Raw genomic sequence first — 22,500 nt, 5'->3', positions numbered from 1 at the left:
TTTTATATAATAAAACTAAACTGTAAGTTTTTAATTTTAATTTTATATTTAAGTTGTATTGCACAGGGGTGTACTCACTTCTATTTTATACTGTACAGGACAGTACAGTAGAGATTTACATTATATCCATACGTGTTCTCTCTAGTTATCAAATGTATGGCAAGGGTGTTGTTAGCCTCTTACCAGCGGAGCAACAAGGAGAGATCACCTCACATCTAAAGTCACCAAGTCTTGCTTCTCAACCCAAAACACTTCATCTCTTGGTGTCTTTCTTCCTTGGTCCATGAGGAGAAAAAAGAAGACGAGAAGAAGAACTGGAGTCATTGTGCCTATTTGTTTTTTATTTACATTTTTAAAGCATGTCAAAGCTCTCAGTGCAGATAGCTGTGAGTTCAACAGGCCCTAACAACACTGTCAGAGCAACACACAAACCACCTCTGCTTCTGCTACCACACTCGACACCAGTCGGTAAGAGAAAGAGAGACAGAGAGACAGAGAGAGAGAGAGAGAGAGAGAGAGAGACAGGGAGGGAGGGAGCTACATGCAGACACATGCAAAAATATCTGTGACAATACCAAAATAACCTCAGTACAAGAGAGAGAGATAGAGAGGGAGAGAGAGAAAGAAAGAGAGAGAGAGAGAGTGCACCTGCAGCAAGGTCCACACCTACACACAGGTGTCAGGAAGTGACACACACAAAGAAAGAGAAGAGAAGAAAAGAAAAAAAAACTAGAGCAAGGGAAATCAGACTACTGTGGTTGACAGAAAAGCTTTTTCTAGATTTGAGTGTGTGTGTGTGTCTGAAGTATGAGTGGGATGAGGCATGTGTAATGTAATGTGTGATATATATATATATATATATATATATATATATATAAATAAATATATGTATGTGTGTGTGTGTGTGCGTGTGTGTGTGTGTGTGTGTATGACTAGACCACTCTTAGATGAGTGTGTGTGTGTGAGCAGGCATACAGGAAAATCAGTCATGGTGCTATCCCATTGAGTCTCATTTGCAAGCATTAGTGGACTCACATCACTGGGGGAGACCAAGAAACCATCCACCACAACCCCAAGCACCGAGGCCTGACATAAGACCCTTCCTGGAAGGTTCTGAGCCCACCTCACACACACACATACACACTTTCTCTCTCTCATGCAAATACACACGCATAAAGACACACATGCACCTTCCATTTTTTGTTTTAATATAAAGGTGTAAGCCTGGTCAGTTGGAGGTCTTAATGTTTTATGTTTCAGTGGTGTCATTGTGTGACAAAAGTTAGACAATGGTTTAATAATAATAATAGTAATAATAATATTAATAATAATGATGATGATGATGATGATGATGATGAATTAATTCATTAATGAATTAATGAATAAAGGGGTGTTTCTTTTTCTCTTACACACGCACACACACTTAGATGCACACAAACCAAATGCACGCACATATACACACATACATTCCCTTTTTCTCAGAGACACTCACAAGCCATACCCACACTCACATAGCCAGCTGAATGGAAACAATGATGAAAGAGCAAACAGCACCTGACCTTATTTGAGAAACAACCACACCGGATTTCACCGCTGCAGGTTTAGCACAGGGTTTCAGCAGAGGCCTAAATGCAGAGGCCTGATTGACACACACACACACACTCATTCAGTTAAGGTCGATGCAGTGACTCACAGACAAAAGTGTAGACTCCTCGATCTTTCGTGAATGAGTGAATGTCTCATAAGTACCAGGTATATTTAAAGTTAACAAAAATACTAACAATACAGCAAACTCATCGAAATACTTCAATACAGTCAATCCAAGGTTCATTCACACAAACACACACACACACATATCCTCACACACCACATAAGCACGCCACTTTCTCTGTGAAGAAGTTTCAGAGCAGAAATCATAGAAAATACAAGTCCAAAGTTCACTCGCATTCACATTCAAACACACACACACACACACACACACCACACAAACACACCACACAAACACACACGCATACACACATTACACACATACTTTGTCAAGTTGAAAAGAGTCTCGCAACACAAATAATCCAAACTATGAGGACAGAGGCGATTCATTCACTCTCTCTCTCTCTCACACACCCACACACTCTCTCACTCACTCCCTCACTCACTATTGAGGTTGACCAAAAAGACTTCCAACACAATTAACTCAAAAGGTGAATCTTCGGTTTCTTCAGATTACTCTGAAGTTCACCCAAGGTCAACAGAGATGCCCTCGGTATGTAATGTCTACATTCCAGGCTCATTATTGAATTCAGTTCAATTAAATTTTATTTATATAGTGCCAAAACAATCAAAATTGTCTCAAGGCGCTTTACAGAGCCCAGGGCCTGATATGAGCTTAGTATAGGCTTATGATCTCAGTACGGGCTCAGTATGAGCTCAGTGTAGTCTCAGTATGGGCTCTCAATGCAGCACTCCTGCTTGACTTTCCCACCTCTAAGCTCCTCTAATGATGCTTGTGGCTGCCGCAAGTCTCTCCCCTGCTTAAAGTACTTCATTAGGACTCATTAACACACAGCCTAATTAGCTGAGAGTGGAGGACAACCCAAGGAATGTGTGAATGAATGTATGTGTGTGTGTGTGTGCGTGTGTGTGAAGTCAGTTGGAGTGTGAATCACAGCAGGCTCTTAAGCCTGCATGTGTTTCTCTCTCTCTCTCTCTGTGTGTGTGTATAGTAGTCGAGTGAGGCACTGCAGCAGCCAATGAGCTGATGTGTCTGTCTGTGTGTGTGTGTGTGTGTGTGTGTGTGTGTGTCATTAGCAAAGGTGCTAATGGAACCACGCCATGGATAGTATGCACACAATAGTGTGCAAATGAGGTGTGTGCCCCCATCTCTTGCCTCCCAACCCAGCGGCCAAAAGGCTCAGTAGCAAACATTATCCAGCACACTGGATCCTATCAGTACACAATCAGGGACCCTAGAGGCCAACTGACCCTTGCTGATGTGTCGCTTACATTTGTGCTGCCATCTAGTGGTGCCACATGTCACTGCATGTCTGTGGAACAGAGCCAGTGCAGGCAGAATTCACCTCCACTGATGCTTCATAGCTATTTGTGGGCACGCTCTGTTCCTGTTGTTGATGCAAAATACATATATGCGTTTAATGGTTCCCAAACTAGTCACACGTGGATGCAAAGAATGACATAGCCTCCCCAAACAATTTCAGCTGAGTCTAGCTCAACCTAAACACTGGCTGTGTGTGCTGTTGGAAAAGCAGGCTTTAGCATATGCTTTTATCTGAAGTAACTCATAGGGACTGGGCAGGCATCTAATCACATCTAATTTAGTTTGTTCCTTCGAAAACAAATCCATGAGCTTGGTATTCCTGTTGAAATAAATCTTGAAATCTGAGGAAATCCCAAATCTTTTTGCAGAAGTCTCACTTAAATGATCTTTTAATGGACAGACATGCACAGGAATAAACAACAGAAAAGAAGAGGCGTAAAGAGAAATACAGTCCTATTACTTGCTGTAAGACAGGGTGCAGTCATCTAAATGCCATATCCTGACATTTCCAGCTGCATTGTTATATTCAATCCCCTTGCCCCAAATAGAATGTTCCGTTCTCAATGTGAACAGTTCTCTCCAATCTCAGATACTGCACAACCCAGTCTAATACTGCAGGAGATAGGTCAACTTTTTTCCATGGGTAGATTTATTATTGTATACATTATTGCATATCAGTTTCTATGCAGACACCCTATAGATACAGTATGTAGAAAAACATTGTGAAAATGTTGCTGCCTTGACATATTGCTTAACACCTCCCTTAGCCATCATTATGTGTATAAGAAAGAGGTACATCCAAAGACACTGGACAGTAATCATTTAAGCAAGAGACTAATTCTACATTTGTGTGGACAATGTAGTTTTTGAAAGTGATGGGTACTACCATGTGCCTACATTTAGGCATTTAAGACCATATATAGGCCTCAGGTATTAGATTTAAGTTACTGTACACATTTATACTTGGCTGTGTATTGACTGTACTTAAGCTGTGTGTCCATTGTATTATTCGTGGACTCTGGAGTGTTGATGGTGTTTTCTCGTGTGTGTGTGTATGCGTGTGTGTGTGTGTGTGTGTGTGTGTGTGTGTGTGTGTGTGTGTGTGTGTGTGTGTGTGTGTGTGTGCGCGTGTGCAACTTGACATCTTCTGACAGAGAGAATTTCTTCAAATCAAGAAATGTAATTTCACAGAAAGTAGCTGCATTTGACCCAGAAAGTAGCTGGAAATGTCCCAGAAAGTAGCTGCATTTGACCCAGAAAGTAGCTGGAAATGTCCCAGAAAGTAGATGCATTTGAGAAAGTAGCTGGATATGGCCCAGATGTGGCCCGGATTTAGCCCAGGTCTGCTCCAGAGTCCTCTGTTACCGCCTGGCTTCTGCCTCTAGTCTGCACCCTGCTATTCCTCACAGCTCCTCCCTGGCGCCCCCTAGTGGACAGCTGACGCCGGTGCCCTTGAGGCCGCAGTAGCCCTTGGGCACCTTATGGAGATACTGCTGGTGGTAGTCCTCCGCGTAGTAGAACTCAGTGAGCACCCGAATCTCTGTGGTGATCTCACCGTGGCCCTTCTTTGTCAGCGCCTTGGGAGAGAGAAAGAGAGAAGGAAAAAGAAACACAAGACTATCATCATCATCATCATCATTGTCATCATCATCATCAGATAGATAGTCTTTAAGAAGCAGACTATCAGTCAGTAATGTTAAACAGTAGTCTTAAACTATCAGACAGGCATCAATCATATGTAATGTCATATGCATAGAGTGTATCCCTTTAACTGGGTCTGTGTTTGGTGTGTTCCTAATAAGGCTAAAACAGCATCTTCCTGCCACCCTAAGAGAGCTGCTTCATGAGAGATGGTGTCTAGGGATCTACCCTAAACATCAAAGGAACAGTGGGCTGCACGTCAAGCTTGAACAGAAATAACACAATCCTGTAGATCCGCAAAATCCCTCCGCTTCGGGCATGCAGTTCTTATATTCAACCACCAGGAGACAGTGTTGTATTTACTCCTTGCTGGAACATCAAAGCACTCCTCTATCTCACACTGCCCCAGCAACACGGCCAATGCCTGATGGGATACGCGGAGCTCTGGATGAACATCACTGTCCTCATATCCACACTAATTTAGTCCAATAACATCATCGCAACATCAGCAAACCCCCCCCCCCCCCCCAAACCAAAGAGACTGATGATGACATAAAACACACAAACAACAGGGTATACACGTGACACGTGTGCACGACTATATCACCATAGCCAGCGCAACTTCCATTTTACACTCCTATTTCTGTCTTCTGGGCTCCCCAACGGATCACTGGCAGTGTGCTTTGGACTAGGCACTCCTTTGAGGGGGGTGATTTTTTTTTCTTTTTTTTTGGGGTGGGGGGGTGGGGGGGGGGTGGGTCGGGGTGGGGGTGAAGGGGAGAGTTTTTGGGTGAGCTCAGCCCTTCACGCCTGTCAGAAAAGCTGTGCTGTCAAAAGCCCAGTTCTCCACATATCCCTAGTGTGGAGAAGCTACGCTGGGCAGCCAAGCGAGAGGGAGAGAGAGAGAGAGAGAGAGGGATGGAGGGAGAGGGGGACAGAGAGAGACAACAAAAGAGTCAGAGAGACAGAGTGAGAGAAAGAGAGGGATGGAAAGAGAAAGAAGAGAGTGAGATAGAGAGATGGAGTAAGAAAATGGGTGATAGAAGGCGGGGAGAAGAAAGAAGAGAAGGATAGAGAGAAAGGGATATAGAAAGAGAGAGGGATAGAGAAAGAGAGTGAGGTGAAAAAAAATGCAGAAAAAAAGGAATTGAGGAAAGGGAGAGAAAGAGAAAGAAAGAGAGAGAGAGGGAGAGAAAGAAAGAGAGAAAGAAGGAGGAAGGGTCGGCAGAGAGAGGTCCTCCGGACACAAATCTGACGCGGCATGCCAAGGAGGATGGGCACATTAGAAAAAGGAAGGGAAAAATTGAAAAAAAAGAAACACGTCCCTGTCTCTTTTCTGTGCTGTGGACTGAGTGACAATGACTGAGTCATCGGTGCAGAATTACAGCAACCTCTCTGACCCCAAAAGCACGAAACACACACACACACTCACTCACACACTTGCACACGTACGTACGCACGCACGCGCACACGCGCACACACACACACACACACACACACACACACACACACACACACACACACACACACACACACACACACACGAGAAAACACCATCAACACTCCAGAGTCCACGCACACACACACACACACACACACACACTCCTTCATGTACACATTCACTTATGCAATCTGACATTCAATGTGTGTGTGTGTGTGTGTGTGTGTGAGGCCTTCTAGTCTCTCAGACATATTTACTGAACGCCGGCTCCGATGGAATACATCAGAAGCGGTGTCTGCAGCCAGGCTAGAGTCTGGGCACGGACGGCTCTTTAATTCACCTGGGCCACTGTGGGCCGCACATAAGAGAAGGAAGTCTGGTGGAGAGAGAAACGGACAGAATGAAAAGAAAGACGGAGGGAGAGAGGAGGAGAGGAGAGGAGGAGAGCGGCGAGCAAGCGAGCGCTTCAGCCGGAGACAGAACCTCCCGCCGTGTCAGGGTCTCGGACCAGACTGCTGGAACCGAAAACAAACACTCCGCTCCGCCAGTCCACTTCAGCACCATCTACAGGGACACTTCAAACACAGCAGAAAGAAGAGTGTCTGCCTGTGTGTGTGTGTGTGTGAGTGAGTGTGAGTGAGTGAGTTGTAGTGTGAGCATATCTGTGTGTGTGTGTGTGTGTGTGTGTGTGTGTGAGCGTATCTGTGTGTGTGTGTGTGTGTGTGTGTGAGTGTGTGTGTGTGTGTGTGTGTGTGTTCGCATCACTGAAGGGCAGATGAAGCGAAGGAATGAGAGAATAAAGAGATTTATACTGAGAGGAGAAACAGAAATGTATCCTGTTTATTCCTTTATTTATTTTTTATTTTTTTGCGACTCTGTGGATTTCGGTCCAACGCTTTTGCACAACAAATCAGCATCCAAATTACAGAACTGTTGTCTTATATTTAGAACTCAGATGCTGGTCGCGGGGCACAAAGAACGTTCCGGAAAAAGAACGGGAATCACAAAGGCGGGAGGGGAACTCATTAACGGGCTGTTTCAAATCTCTTTAGACAGGCGCTGGAACTTTGTGGGAGAGAATGGAAAACGCCGGCGTCCCAAACCCTCGCTGCTACGCAAAATCTCACTGTCCCCCTTTCTCGCTCAGCGGGGGTGTGAAATACTCCATAAAGAGGAGAAAGATCCACACGCCACACACTCATACACATTCATAATACACACACACACAATACATACACACACAGATACACACTGTCCCACAGACACTGCTCCACACACACACACTCCTGCACAATGCCAGTGCATTGCCATCATGGCGGCGTTTCTCGGTGCAAAGAAGCTTTCGTTATTCTCGGCTGGCGCGGTGCACGCCTGTTCAGCACATTTGCCTTGCACGTGCTCAAGGCATGTGAGTGTGTATGCCTGTGTACGTGTGCATGTGAGTGTATGTACAATTTTTGTAGGTTTGAGCTTGCATGTGTGGGTGTAGAGGCAGGGTGTGTGTGTATGTATGAAAGTGTGTGTGTGAGGGAGAAAGAGTGTGTGTGTGTGTGTGTGTGTGTGTGTGTGTGTGTATGTGTATGAGAGTGTGTGTGTGAGGGAGAAAGAGTGTGTGTGTGTGTGTGTATGTATGAAAGTGTGTGTGTGAGGGAGAAAGAGTGTGTGTGTGTGTGTGTGTATGTATGAGAGTGTGTGTGTGAGGGAGAAAGAGTGTGTGTGTGTGTGTGTGTGTGTGTGTGTGTGTGTGTGTGAGTAAGTGTACATGCACGCTTCTGTGTGTGAGTGCTGGTGTGTGCTCCGCAGACAAGTAGCGCATCTCTTATGAGGTCAGACAGCCATTTTGGGAGCTCTGGTCTCGTCTCGTCTCGTCTCTGCGCTCCTACATTTTGTAAAAGGGAGGAAGCTGTCGCACAGGTAAAGCACTCTGCCACGTTCCCTGCTCCGATGCTAAAACACAGACACACACACAGACACACACAAACACACACACCCACGCGGTGCTGCAAAACACACAAGTACGGCTACTAAAGTCTTTTGAGTGTGTGTGTGTGTGTGTGTGTGTGTGTGTGTGTTCCGGTTAATTCTCTCTGTTCTCTCTGTTAATTCCTGAAAAGGAAGAAATAGTGCTCTGTAAGAATCTGGCTGGTGGAATGGGCAGGAATTTGTATGAGGAGACGGTGTGACATCAACTCTTGTTAGACAGATAAAATAGCCACACATACACACACACACGCAAACACACTCTCTCACAACCACTCAACTCACATACTTACTCACACTTCTAACATATCTACACACATATATGCAACACACACATCTCTCTCTGTCTCTCTCTCTCACTCACACACACACACACACACACACACACACACACACACACACACACACACACACACACAGACACACAGACACACACACACACACACACACAAACTCTCTGTCTCTCCCATGCGTTTCTCCGGTGAAAATATCCAAAATTAAAGCTTAAGGTTCATCGTGATCATTCAAAACACTGCCCCTTAATAGCTGGCTTTTTAATTAAAAAAAACCATCCTTAAGCTTTCTAAATCTCTCCGAATACATCATGTCAGATCATGCACCATGATAAACCCCTTTGATTGTCTGCCTTCAAACCGTGTGGTCAGTCCTGTGGCCCTCCGCTATGCCACTGCCTGTCTGCCTGTCTGTCTATGCACCTGAGGCTAACAATGTCAGTTTTAAAATTTCACTACAATTTTTTATTTTCAATTCAGTTTAAAACATACCTTTCCATTGCATAGATTTTATCGTTCAGTTGTCTATACATTTTATTTTTTGGTCATTACGTAGTTTAATGCCTGTGAATAGAGTGATTCTGTCTTCTGACATATTTTGGAGCATTTTAATCTATTTTGCTATTGTATGATTGCTCACTCTTGGACGTCCAGGCCGGGTCTCTTTAACTGGGTGTCAGTCTGGGGAAGCATTCTGCATTGCAATGGTGGCACAAAAGGTGCTAAAGGTTTATTTGATTTCCTCTTTTCTTGTTCTTTTCCTTGACCCTACCCCCCCCCTCTCTCTCCCAGAGTCTTTCTTTTTCATTCCATCTCTGTCTCCAAATCTCTCTCTCTCTCTCTCTCTCTCTCTCTCTCTCTCTCTCTCTCCCAATCCCCCGCCCCCTCTGTTTTTCAGTAGCTCATTAAGTGTGCTGTGTTATCGGCGGCTGCACCCGTTCAGCATGGCTCCACAGACACAGACCTCTCTGCTGCTCCTCTGCCTGCCCTGATAAAGCCATTGTTCTACAGAGAGCAGCACGCCCCGCCCTTCCCCCCAAACACACACACACACGTGCACCCAAACACACACACACACACACTCACACACTTGCATCCAAACACACACACTCACACACACACACACACACACACACGTGCACCCAAACACACACACACACACACACACACACACACACACACACATACACTTGCATCCAAACACACACACACACACACACAAACACACACACACCCCCATACACACACACAGACACTCACCCCCATGCACACACACATGCATACACACACAGACAGAGAATCCCAAACATGAAGCCGTGGACCTGTGAAACATACACTAATCCACCCCACATCAACACACAAAAACAGGCACCTCTATCATATCACAAACACACACAACTGCATATCCACCCAGTGTGGAGGTCCTTCAACACACACATACACACACACACACACACACACACACACACACACACACACACTCAAATTTGCGCTTCATAGCTGAGTGTAAGGGAGGGAGTGAGAGAGCCTTTGATGTTTTGCAAATGTTCTAAATTTCATTACAGGGCACCCTGTCCCTCCCTCCTTTCCCCTTGATTCCCTCCTTCATTGCGCTTAAACAAGCTTTTCTCTCTCTCGCTCTCGATTTCTCGCTCATTCACTTGCTCTTCCCCTCTCTCTATTTCTCTTATTCATTCTTTCAATACTTCTTTATTTTTCTCATTCACTCTCTTTGTGTCTCTTTCACTCGTTTCCCCTCTCTCTACTTCTATTATTCATTCACTCTCTTTTTCCTCACTCTTGGGCTAAGCATTCCAAAGGGCAGAAAAAAACAAGACTGTATGCAACTGTATAATTGTGCAGTAGTCTCTGTGTGTGTGTGTGTGTGTATGTGTGTGTGTGTGTGTGGTTTATGCGTGTGTGTGAGTGTGTGTGTGTGTGTGGTTTATGCGTGTGTGTGAGTGTGTGTGTGTGTGTGTGTGTGTGTGTGTGTGTGGTTTATGCGTGTGTGTGAGTGTGTGTGTGTGTGTGTGTGTGTGTGTGTGTGTGTGGTTTATGCGTGTGTGTGAGTGTGTGTGTGTGTGTGTGGTTTATGTGTTTTTCTGTACAGTGTGTGTGCGTGAGTGTGGTTTAATAATTGTGTGGTCATGTGTGTATGCAAACATGTGCATATGTACATGTTGGCTGATGGTTGTTTCCACACAGCATCACGTAGCCTGTGGAGAGATTCCCTTCAGAAGCAGCTGAACAAGCCAGACCAGCCACCTCCATCTCCAGCTCAAAACAATCCACCAGCATACTCGCTCTCTCTTCCCCACCCTGTGTGTGTGTGTGTGTGTGTGTGTGTGTGTGTGTGTGTGTGTGTGTGTGCGCGCGTGCACCACCATCGCAACCACCACTAAAGGAGGCACACAGAGCATAGTGAGTGTTAGTGAGATTCACGGTATATGTGAAAAAAGGTGTGTGTCTATGGGTTTGTGTTTGTGTATGCGTGACTGTGAATGTGTGTGTGTGTGTGTAGGCGTGTGTGTCTGCTGACTGGCAGACTGCTTGTGTGACTGTACTACAAGCCCAGGACAGGAAATGTCAGGTATAAATTGGGTTGATGTACAAGAGAGGATTCAACAGCACCGCACCGCTCTATGTGTGTGTGTGTGTGTGTGTGTGTGTGTGTGTGTGTGTGTGTGTGTGTGTGTGTGTGTGTGTGTGTGTGTGTGTGTGTGTTTGTCTGTGTGTGTGTGTGTGTGTGTGTGTGTGTGTGTGTGTGTGTGTGTGTGTGTGTGTGTGTGTGTGTGTGTGTGTGTGTTTCCATGTGGGGTGACGTGAGTGTATCAGCAGAGTTGGTGTTTCTGTTGAGTCAGCTTGTCACAGTTCTCTCAGTGTCACCACACCATGGGGACAGGCACCCTTTCCCATCTCTCTCTCTCTCTTATGATCTGTGTGTGTGTGTGTGAGTGTGTGTGTGTGTGTGTGTGTGTGTGTGTGTGTGTGTTCTCTGCCTTTTTCTAAATGCTGAGCGGACACTTGAGCCCTTGTGGGTTGGGGGTGAGGTTGGTGTGTGCGTGTGTGTGGTTCTTTTGGGGGTGGCAGCTGGGGCTGAAGGGACACAATCAGATCAGATAGCCGAAACTGACAGGCCTGTCAGCAGCCTGCCCCCTACCCACACACACACACACACACACACACACACACAACCACACACACACTCCCCATACAAACTCAAGCACACACCCCACTCTGACCTTTACCTTGTCCCCTGCCCAAGGCCAAGGTTGGATGTGTGTGTGTGTGTGTGTGTGTGTGTGGGTTGGCGGGAGGTCCAGGGGCTCCAAGTCACCATAGCAACCTGACATGTCCCTGCCCCAGCCTATGGTGCATGACCACTGACCCTGGGGGCAATCCATCACCATGGTGATGGGGTTCACGCCATGAATCCTATTTGGGGCTCCATGCGTGCCCCAGCCAAAAACAAAGGAGGGAACAACGCCACGTGTGCCTCTGGGGTGGCAGCAGTGCGGTGGGGTGGGCTGGGGGTCACCGTGGAAAACAGACCTGCTGTCCCTTAGGGAGGTGTAGGGGGCTTGAGGGGGACCCCACGGGGGGGGGGGGGGGGGGGGGGCTCATACCTCATCTGGTGACCTCAGCCTGTGGTGTTAGAACTTCTCCGGAACTGAACTTACCGCTCACAGATGCTGTTGTGTTTTAAATGTGAGTTCAATCTCAAGGTCACTTCAGTAAGAACATACACTGAAATGCATAGTGCTCATGATGAGACGGGTGTGAAGAACGGATGCTGTTGTGTTTTAAATGTTGGTTCTGAATCAATCATACACTGCTTGGAGAAGAACTCTTAGTAGTATGGAAGATATGTATACATGTGGTCCATTAAAACTAATTTGAGACGATAATTGACTGATTCACAGTAAATCCCTCTCTGTCAAAGAAAACAGGGCCTGAAAAAGTATTTCAGTGCTTATAACAGCCTCATGGCCTCGAATTCCATGTTCATCATTTAGAGTACGTTTGTAAGCTAAATCTTGAATAAGAGCCGGAAACCACAGAAACTGGAAAAAACTGGAACCACAATGTAACTCTCCATCCTCCCTCGGCTAAGGGGCTAAAAGGATAAAAATAATCAGTTACATTTTTCCTGAAAACACCGGCTGTATCACAGGACCATTAACATAGGACAAATGTTCTTAATTTCCCCTTTATGTGGCATCCAACTCCTGAACTATGCCTGAAACTACTTCATCTAAAGGTGAAGGGTTTCACAGCGGGTCTGTGGCAGACTCCGTGGCTGGGTTACTGCTGTCTCTCTCCATTTTCAAGAATCTCTTGAAGCCTCCTCGTCTCTCCTACCACCTTCAGCATCCCTGACACTCAACAAACACTGAAGGCGGACTTCCTCCCTCCGGCTCTCCACGGCGGTTTAGTCAGTTTGATTACAATTAGGACTTTGTGGTTACTCTCAACGGCTCCCCTATCTTACTGTAGTTTAACTAGTTTCTCAGTACTAAGTGGCTTCGGAACAAAAGCGTCTACCATATCATGGATACGCGTGGAAATGGTGTCTTACCTGCTGGTAGGCCTGCTTAGACTTCAGGGCCATCTCCTGCTGCTCTGAGTTAGATGTGTAGATGGCTGAGCGGTACTGAGTCCCACGGTCATTCCCCTGTGACATACCTGTTAGGAGACACACACACACACACACACACACAAACACTCAGTGTTATCGATAGTGAACACACACATATACACACTTACACAGAATGTATAGAATGCATTAACACACACACACACCAAAACAGGGTGTTTAGAATGCATACTTCACACATGCAGACACACACAATCATCAGTACTTAACAAACACTATGCACAGAGCCCAAAGTGAGAAGAGCCAAGGAGCCAGAGGGAAAGATGCAGTCTTACAACCGAGTAGTGATCTATGTCTGGGAGATTGAATACTCAGGTTTGAAATGTGCTGGATACTCACTGCTAGACATAGGTACATAAACTCAGATATAAGCACAACCCTGGATTGGAGTCTGTATGAAAGGGTAGCCAGGATCATTGCAATATGAATGAACGTATGAATGAACGTATGAATGAATGAATGAATGAATGGATGGATGGATGGATGGATGGATGGATGGATGAATGAATGAATGAATGAATGAATGAATGAATGAATGAATGAACGAATGAATGAATGAATGAATGAATGAGTGACCCAGGTCAAAAGGAACACTGGGGATCTGAAAACAAACATCCAGTAGAAATGTACTGTACTGCCATCACAGCTCTAAGTACCAGCTCTTCATCAGACTCATCTATTCACCCATGAACGACCTCTCAAGAAGAACAAGTCATGCACACACTACTTCTCTCCACCTCTTCTCTCTTTTTTTCATTTTACTCATCCTTTCAGTTTTTCTCTTGCGCTATCCTTCTCTTATTTTATCTCTATCGCTCTGCAGTGTTGGATGGCGGCCATCTTCCCTCCTTATAACCTCAGACAGCCTTTTGACGGGTCTTTTTTCAAAGGGCATACAGCTCATCTCCGATTGGCCTGGCTCCAATGGTCCTTGTCTCTGATTGAATGAACTTCGGCAAGGCTCTCCTCTGATTGGCTGGGCTTCGGGCTCTCTGCCACCACGGCCAGTGACCTTCACTTTTGACCCGAGGGTCTTTGCTGGTCACTGCGATGACCTCACGACTTACAGGGCTGTTTACCACATAAAATCTCTGACCGAAACACGAGAGCACCGACCTGGATGTGGAAACACACTCCCAACACACCAGGACCCTACGGAAACACACTCAGATATAAAAACTGAGTTTTTTTTCCACCACATCATGAATACAATTCATCCCACGAGGTCATCCTGCAAGTGGGGAATAAACTCTGAAGTGGAGGAAGAGGGGAAAAACACCCACACACACACAGTCCTCTTTTTCTCCTGCTCTCCTCCCATCTCTTAAGCTGTGCTGTTCTTCAGCATCCATCAAGGAGCTCAGGCATTATTAATGAGACCCTCCCTGTTCTACTGAATTATTCACACAAGCTACTCTCTCCACGCACACACACACACACACACACACACACACACACACTTTCGTACACGACATACACGTGACACACACACACCTTCATATACACACACGCATGCACACACACACAGACACTCACACACACACACACACACACCAAGTATTAAAAAATAGCTGTCGAGCCAGAGATGAATCTACCCTTAGTAAATACCACCTCCACTGTGTCTAAATAATGTCCCCTTACAAACACACACACACACGTTTGCTTACACTGTGAACCAATCCGTGTTCCTGCAGGCAATGACAGGAGACGACAGAGCTGACGGAGAGAGAGAGAAACAGAAAGACCGGGGGCCCTAATGGCATTGATGGGCAAAGTGGCTGGCAACACACAAAGTCTGCTGCGCCTGACCTAAAGCTAATTTAATAACTTGGCAAAAATCATTTAGCTAATTTCATAACATGAGTAAGATTCTTAGCCCAAACATGGGTGGGTCAGCGCAATGTTAGGGTGTGTCACACCACGCACAGACACAGGAGTTCCATGGATAAATGTGAACCTTCCAAATTATTTCATCTCGGGCAGACCTCCCGCACAAGACTCTCCATCTCCTCTGGAGTAAACTACTCTGTTCACGACCATCAATTTCTTGTTTGCGCTATTTTAGAACAATTAGTGAGCTCTGTGTGATCATTAATAAAGTATGGTCGAATCTTTGTGATTGGCTGTTAAATAATTACTTCATTGCCACATCCACTAATTACTCAACCCACTTATGCTTGATTGTGCCCTGCTTTGTGTCAATGAAATGAGCAAATATAGGAATCCCAGCCTATTCTCACTGCACGGTTGCTGAGGCACGAAGCTCGTTGGCGGTGCTCGTTGCCCTATGAAATTAGGGCCCAGAGCGAGACAGGGAGAGGGAGGAGAGAGAGAGAGAGAGAGAGAGAGAGAGAGAGAGAGAGAGAGAAAGAGAAAGAGACAGGGTAAGGGTGGACATGGGGATTGTTACGGTGACTGTGAAGCCAGCATTTCCTTCTGGATAAGTTTAGAGACTGGTGCTACACCTGCTGAAAAATCCCCAGACAGCAGGTGAATGTGGACTGGATTAAGGACATACTGAGCTGGGACCCATTGGGATGCTGGATTGTGTGGCATTGTTATTGTCAGTGACATCAGGAAATGACTGTGAGTACACACTGTTCTGAAGGTTCCAGCACGGCAGAAGGAAGCACACACTCCAACTCATAAACACAACAGGAACAAAGAGCTGTGGGCTCTCTCTCTCTCTCTCTCTCACACACACACACACACACACACACACTCCCCACACACAGACAGACACACACACACACACACACAAAAAACACACTCACACACACACACACACACACAAACACACTCACAAATCCCCACACGCACACTTCTTTATGCCACAGCCTCAGGGCAGGATAATCTATGAAGACTTTCCAAGGGTCTTCCTGCTCACTCATAAGCCCACACTGCTATCACTACTGCACTTTCTCTCACTCTCACACTCTCTCTCTTGCTTGCTCGCTCACACACACACACACATCTCTCTTTCTCTCTCCCTTTCTTTCTTTTCCTCACTTAATCTCTGTCATCCTGATAAACAGAGTTAGAGGGTTAGGGTGGTGGAGGGTTGATCATTGAGTGTGGGGGGGGGGGGGGGGGGGGGGGGGGGGGTGTATAACGCTCCAATTTGTGTATTTCAGTTGCAGTCCAAAACAAGGGGGAAATGGTGAGAAGTTAATCAGATTAAAAGAGAAGGAGGCTGCCATGAAAACAGTGTGAGTTGAGAGGAAGGAAAATGGGAAAGGAGAGGGGGGAGAGAGAGAGAAGGAGAGAAGGTAGAAGCAGGGCAGGGCAGAGAAGGAGAGAGAAAAGAGGATGACAGGACAAAATTTACAATGTGGCCATTATTTTGGAGGGCAAAGTAAGGATCACGCCTCACACTGTATATCTTGTCAGGGCTGTTCTTGTTCTGGAGGACGAGTGACGGAAAAAAAACGCACAGCTGCATCTGATACCCTAAGATGGAGAGAAGAACACTCTGCTTCTAATACAGGCCATTCTAAAAAGTGTGTCAAATTCACCTCTGAATACTTAATGTTTGCATCAGGGTAGGATCAACAGCAACTTCACAATGAGCTCAACAAAAACAAAAGTAAAAGTGAGTAAAAGCCATGGCAACTCTACAGGCCAATATTATTATAATATTATAAATGTTATTATTAATAATCTAGTGAAATAATATCGTCCTGCTTTTCCCCTTGTCTGGCACGTGGGATAGACGCACCCAACTGAACCACTGCATTACATTCTACTCCAACTCAATTTTAGTAACACCTTCACCTACAAAAGAACAACACAATGTCAACATCAAACAGCATGTAATATTTCCTTGGCATGACATATTGTCTTAACACTGAACTGAGTTTACCTCTGTAGTATTATCTGCGTAAAGTTGGTGTTGAGAGGGCGTCCACATGACAACGGTTTTGCAAAAATTGAGAAGTGTTTTGGCCTTGTGTCCACACAACAACGACATTTTTGGGGCCTGAAAATGCATATTTTTGAAAATAGGTTCCAGAGTGGAGACTTTTGAAAAACGCTGCCCTTTCATTGCTATGTCGACAAGCGAAAATGGGGCTTTTTGAAAATGATGATGACACGGCCCCAACTTTATCCAATCACCTTTCATTCTCCATGAAGCTTCAGGCTAAGCTCCGCCCTCCACCACCTTCTCAGTGGCTATCCATTTTTTTAATCTTTTTTTTGATTTTCAGATGCATCATAGTTGTCAGCCAATCTGTGCTATTTCTACGAGGAGGATGTAATCTATCGCAAATATCAGTGGTCAAAGCCTTTTCTGGGTTTGTTCAGTACAACGTGATGCTTAATGCTAGCAAATTTAAGAATGGCAAGGTCCCTTCACTGGGGAAGTTCTGTTCATCTAAACCACATTTAGCTTATGTTGAAGAATAAACGATTTATAGTTATAATTTATCTTATCTTGTGTTGTCATTGCTTTGATACTTATCTTGTTTGATGGTTGCAAGGTTTAGGACTTACACAAACGAACACATGATGAGCCAACATAAAATTTGACAATGGCAAGCGGTGACGAGTCCTACAGCAGATCAACTACTGCAGTGTTTGTATTGTTTGCAAATTATGAACCATTCTCTGTCAGTATTAGCTAGATGCATGAATGGGTATATACGTTAGCCAAAGCAAAGCCTTTTAGCTGAAAATCAAGCCCACTGCTCTAAAAATAGACTACACACTAGTGTTGGAATTACTTCTTTCAAGGCCCCGAACAGATAAAATAAAAAATTATTTTACATCTATTTCAGAGTAGTAGCCTACTGTTCTTCCTTGGTGCAGCCTGATGCAGATCTCAGTTATGACGTGCCCAGTGAGATTAAGAAATGTTGAAAATCAGTGAGTCTCACAGATAAAACGAGACTTGACATGTATGGTCCTGGTCCAGGACGCAGAGTAGAGGAAGAGCCAAAGGAAGAATGACAGAGAGAGAAGAGAATCTAACTCTGGCAAAATTTGACCACATCCATTGATTCTCACAAAATCGAGTAATGTTACTCTGTTTGGACGTCGTTGTATAGAGTAATCGCGTTCGTCAATTTAGTGTCAAACTTGCAGTTTCTGTCGTAGACTATATTTCTGTCACGCTGGTTGTTGCCGAGGTAGGAAACAGTCACTCCTCTGGTGTGACTGATAGAAGTACATTAGCGTGTGTTCGCATGACTGCGTTAGTCAGCTCTACTTCCACTATTGTCGGAGAAGCCAGTATTCCAGTTTAGCTCGTTTCTTTAATCTCTGATGAGATATCATGGTAATTTCATTAGTTAAGTACAGGAAATGTATTACATACTGGTCCTTTAATTGTAGGCTACAACTAGCAACATAGTTTATTAAAAAAATGTCATTTTAAAAATGACCTAGCTAGCAACACCGTTTTCACAAATGTTTGTGTTTCCAAGTGGATAAGGATGAGATCTCAAAACGTTGTTGAGTGGATGCAATTTTTTTGAAAATGCAAAATAAAAAAACAATGTTTTCAAATTAAAACACCAAGACATATTCACCACTAACACGAACACCACAGCACGTCTTATACACTCCAGACTAACTGCTCTGAAGGGGGGTGCCCTCTCTGTGGCCAGGTGCATTGTGGGTAGTGCGGAGGGGAGGAGAGGGGCTGGCGGTGCCCATGTACGGGTGCCCTGTGCCCAGTGGGCACACTCCTGCAGAGTGCGTGCCAACGTGGGCCGCAGCGACTGCCACTGCGGCGTCTGATGCTATTTTTGCCCCCTTATGTAAGGCGCTCTTATGATTCGCTGGAGCACAGGCAGAGGGGAGGGGAGAGGCATGCAGGAGACATGCATGCGTGCGCACACATACTGAAAAGACTACAATACACACTTCTATCACACAAAATACACACGCACAAAAACATACTCACAAATACAACCAAAATGCACACACACACACACTCTCTTTCTCTCTCAGACACAAAATACACACTCTCACTCACACGCACAAACACCTAAATACAAACACACACTCAAAAAACACACATACACACACTCGGAAACATGTGTAGACACGTGCACACACAATACAAATATGTGCTCACACATATTACACACAATTGTGAAAACACACTCTAAGATGCAGCATCACAGGCAGTCTAGCATGGAAACAAAAATGCACACACACACACACACAAACCCTGTCTGTCCATTCTCTCTCTTGCACACACACACACACACACACACACACACACACACACACACACAAACACACAAACATTAACACACACACGCTCACACAGACACACGCTACTATGCTACACGACAAACACAACTATGTCACGTCGCACATTCCTATCCACACACAACGGAACATTCCATCCTAACACACAAACACATGACTCATGAACACAAGTGGACTCTTAAGGGCCGTGCTTAAACATATCAGAAGGCTCTCCAGTTCCTCTGAAGGCCCACCACAGCTCACATGTTATAGTGGTATAAATCACACACACACACACACACACAGACACACACACACACACACACACACACACACACACACACACACACACACACGTGCGGTGTGCGCCCTGCCAAAAGGGTATTTATTTGGATTGAACTGTAAATGAGTATGGGGGAAAGCCCCATAGCTATGCCCCTACTTCCATTGATTCCTCAACAGACCCATTCTAGAAAACAATAAGCAGCATGGGTAGGTGTGTTTATGATCAGTGTGTGTGTGTGTGTGTGTGTGTCGGCGTCTGGCTATGCCTTTTTGTGTCTGATCAGAGAGTAATTAATATTCTCATCACTGGGATCTCCCTAATTGCCGTCGCCGCGGCGACGTGGCTTAACTCGTGCGCATCTAAGGCACTCTTACTTAGCGGGGCTGCCCACCCATCCACTTCAGCAGACAATCTCCATAAATTAGCCCTGTCAGAACCGCCACACTGACGGGGGGCGGGTGGGAGGGGGTTAGGGGTATGTCAGCAGGCGGCAGCCATTTGCAGGAAGACTATGTGTGGCAGTGGTGGTGGTGGTGGGGGGGGGGGGGTTAGGTTATAGGGGGATGGTCAAGGTTATTGAGTGCATATGTGCCATTATGGAGGGTAGTGGTGGTGGTGGGGTCTTCAGAACAAGCAGATGGGTTGGTTGGTATGAAGCACGTCAGATATGATAGGATGGTGTGATTAGTGGAGATGGCGAGAGGTTTGCATATTTGTGGTAATGGGTCTGAGATGGCTTAGTGCAACACACTGGCATGAGGTGCATGGAGTGATGGCTTCTCATAGTCTCATAGGTGGCATGTAGCAGTGATCAGCTCCTACACAAGTTTCTGCAATAGAAAAAAAGCAGTGCCAAATGACGATAGGGTGAAAAGATGCCAGCCAGCTTAGCATCCAATCTAGTTTGTGTGTTTATACGTGTGCCACTTACTACATGAGTGGAGAGGCATGTGTGTGTGTGTGTGTGTGTATGTGTATGTGTATGTGTGTGTGTGTGTGTGTGTGTGTGTGTGTGTGTGTTTATATGTGTATGTGTGTGCGCGTGTGTGTGTGTGTGTCAGAGACGCATGTGTGTGTGTAGTTGCATATGGCGGGGAGAGCCAAGCAGGCAGTCGCTCTTGCCCTGAGCATGTAGCAGCCTACACAAATGGCACTGCTGACGTGTCTGTCCGCCATTTTGGCTCCGCTCTTACACGCGTGCTCCCATTCCGGTCCCGCTCATGCAGCACAGAGGGGCATTAATACTGCATGCTCATCCACCCACCCACCCAAAAAAGAGGAGGATGAAAGACAGAAGAAGAAAGAAGGAAGGAAGGAAGAAAAGAGAATATAATCTAGAAAGATCCTGCTTTTTATTGTCTTAAAAAGAGACGGAGATGGAGGGTGTGGGCAGACAGGGTGAGGAGAGAAGTGTCAGGATGGAGAGAATGACTAAGGGATTCAGAAAAAAAAGAATGAGAGGACAGAGAGTGAGCGAGTGAGAGATAAAAAGAGGAGTTTGACGATGGAGAGAGAGCGAGAGAGAATAAGAGATGAAAAGAGCTGTGTTAGGATGAGACAGGCGGCCTTAGGGAGAGGTTGACTCCAGCACTGCGGATGTGCTGACGGGAGGATGGGGGGGGGGGGGCATATGGAGAGAGGCAGGGATGAGAGAGAGAGAAAAGAAAGAGAAAGGAAAACAAGAAGAGGAGAGGCGAGAAAAGAAACAGAAGAAGAGAAAGAGATGAGAGAAGATAGAGAGAGGAAGAGAGGAGAGGAGGAGAGAAGAGAAGATAGAGAGAGGAGTAGAGGAAAAGAGGCTAAATAATGACTAAAGCCAGGGAAGAGGAAGAGGATGACAGGAGTGGAGAAGAGGAAGTGTAAGCAAGGCAAGGAGTAGAGCAGAGTAAAGGAGAGGAGAGGAGGAGAGGAGAGGAAAAAGGGGAAGAGAAGGCAAAGAGGAACAAGAGACCAGAGGAGAAAGAGAGGGAATAGAAGAGAAGGAAGAAAGGAACAGGAGGAGATGATAGTGAGGAAGAAACTCTAGAAAGAAGAGAGGAGGAGAGATATAGAGGGAGAGAATGCAAAGAGGAGGACGACGAGGAGGAAGTGAAACAGAAAAGAAGAGAAGGTAGATAAGGGAGATGAGGAAGAGGAGGACATAAGTTGGTCTTATCTTCCAGACAAACCCAATACCCACAGCTCCTCTGGGATGGGATGGGAAGAGGGTTGGGGGTTTGGGATGCATGTGCTTGTGTGTATGTGTGTGTGTGTGGTATGTGTGTGTGTGGTGTGTGTGTGTGCGAGAGAGAGAGAGAGAGAGAGAGAGAGAGAGAGAGAGAGAGAGAGAGAGAGAGTGTATGTTGTGGAGGGGGGTGTACTGGGGGATGATCCCTCTTTAAGACGGAAGCAGAGGACTGCTAGAGCTCCAGGGCACAGAGAGAGAGGAAGAAGGGAACGAGGAAGAAGAGAACGAGGAGTGTGTCCCAGGCAAAGGGACCATGATGACTTGCTTAGAGATCCTCACATGGGACTGTGTGTCTGTGTGTGTGTGTGTGTGTGTGTGTGTGTGTGTGTGTGTGTGTGTGTGTGTGTGTGTGTGTGTGTGTGTGTTTCACAGAGGTGCTTTATAAACTACGTGGTTGTGTTCTGTATGAGTTTTATAAACCGGCTTCAATCTTCTAGTGCTCCTAGAGCAAGGGGAGTTTAGTCATTGCTGATGACCAAGTGTATGTCTGTGTGTGCGCGCATGTGGATGCCTGTGTGTGTGACTACATGTGTTCATGTGTGTGTTTGCGTGTGTGTGTGTGTGTGTGTGTGTACGTGTGTTTGTTCGTGTGTGTGCATGTGGATGCCTGTGTGTGTGTCTAAGTGTGTTCGCATGAGTGTGTTCGCATGTGTGTTTGTGTGTGTGTGTGTGTGTGTGTGTGTGTGTGTGTGCATGTGGATGCCTGTGTGTGTGACTACATG

General features: G+C 45.7%; 1 protein-coding gene across 2 annotated transcripts in view; it reads right to left on the bottom strand.

The window, feature by feature from the left end:
* Positions 1-3,423: 3,423 nt before the first annotated feature.
* The window catches only part of si:ch1073-358c10.1 (peptide methionine sulfoxide reductase MsrA 1), a 34,605-nt gene continuing 15,528 nt past the window's right edge, over positions 3,424-22,500 (bottom strand). For both annotated transcript variants that reach the window (XM_042709826.1, XM_042709827.1), the window contains exons 5-6: positions 12,987-13,093; positions 3,424-4,629 (exon numbers count right to left, since the gene is read on the bottom strand). In XM_042709826.1, the coding sequence (XP_042565760.1) occupies positions 4,456-4,629; positions 12,987-13,093 (281 nt within the window). In that variant the 3' untranslated portion in view covers positions 3,424-4,455. The remainder of the gene's footprint in view (positions 4,630-12,986; positions 13,094-22,500) is intronic.

Source organism: Clupea harengus, chromosome 14 (genome assembly GCF_900700415.2).
Source record: "Clupea harengus chromosome 14, Ch_v2.0.2, whole genome shotgun sequence".
Taxonomy (NCBI): Eukaryota; Metazoa; Chordata; class Actinopteri; order Clupeiformes; family Clupeidae; genus Clupea; species Clupea harengus.
Note: the sequence above shows the minus strand (reverse complement) of the source record. Positions and strands in the feature narration are given on the sequence as shown.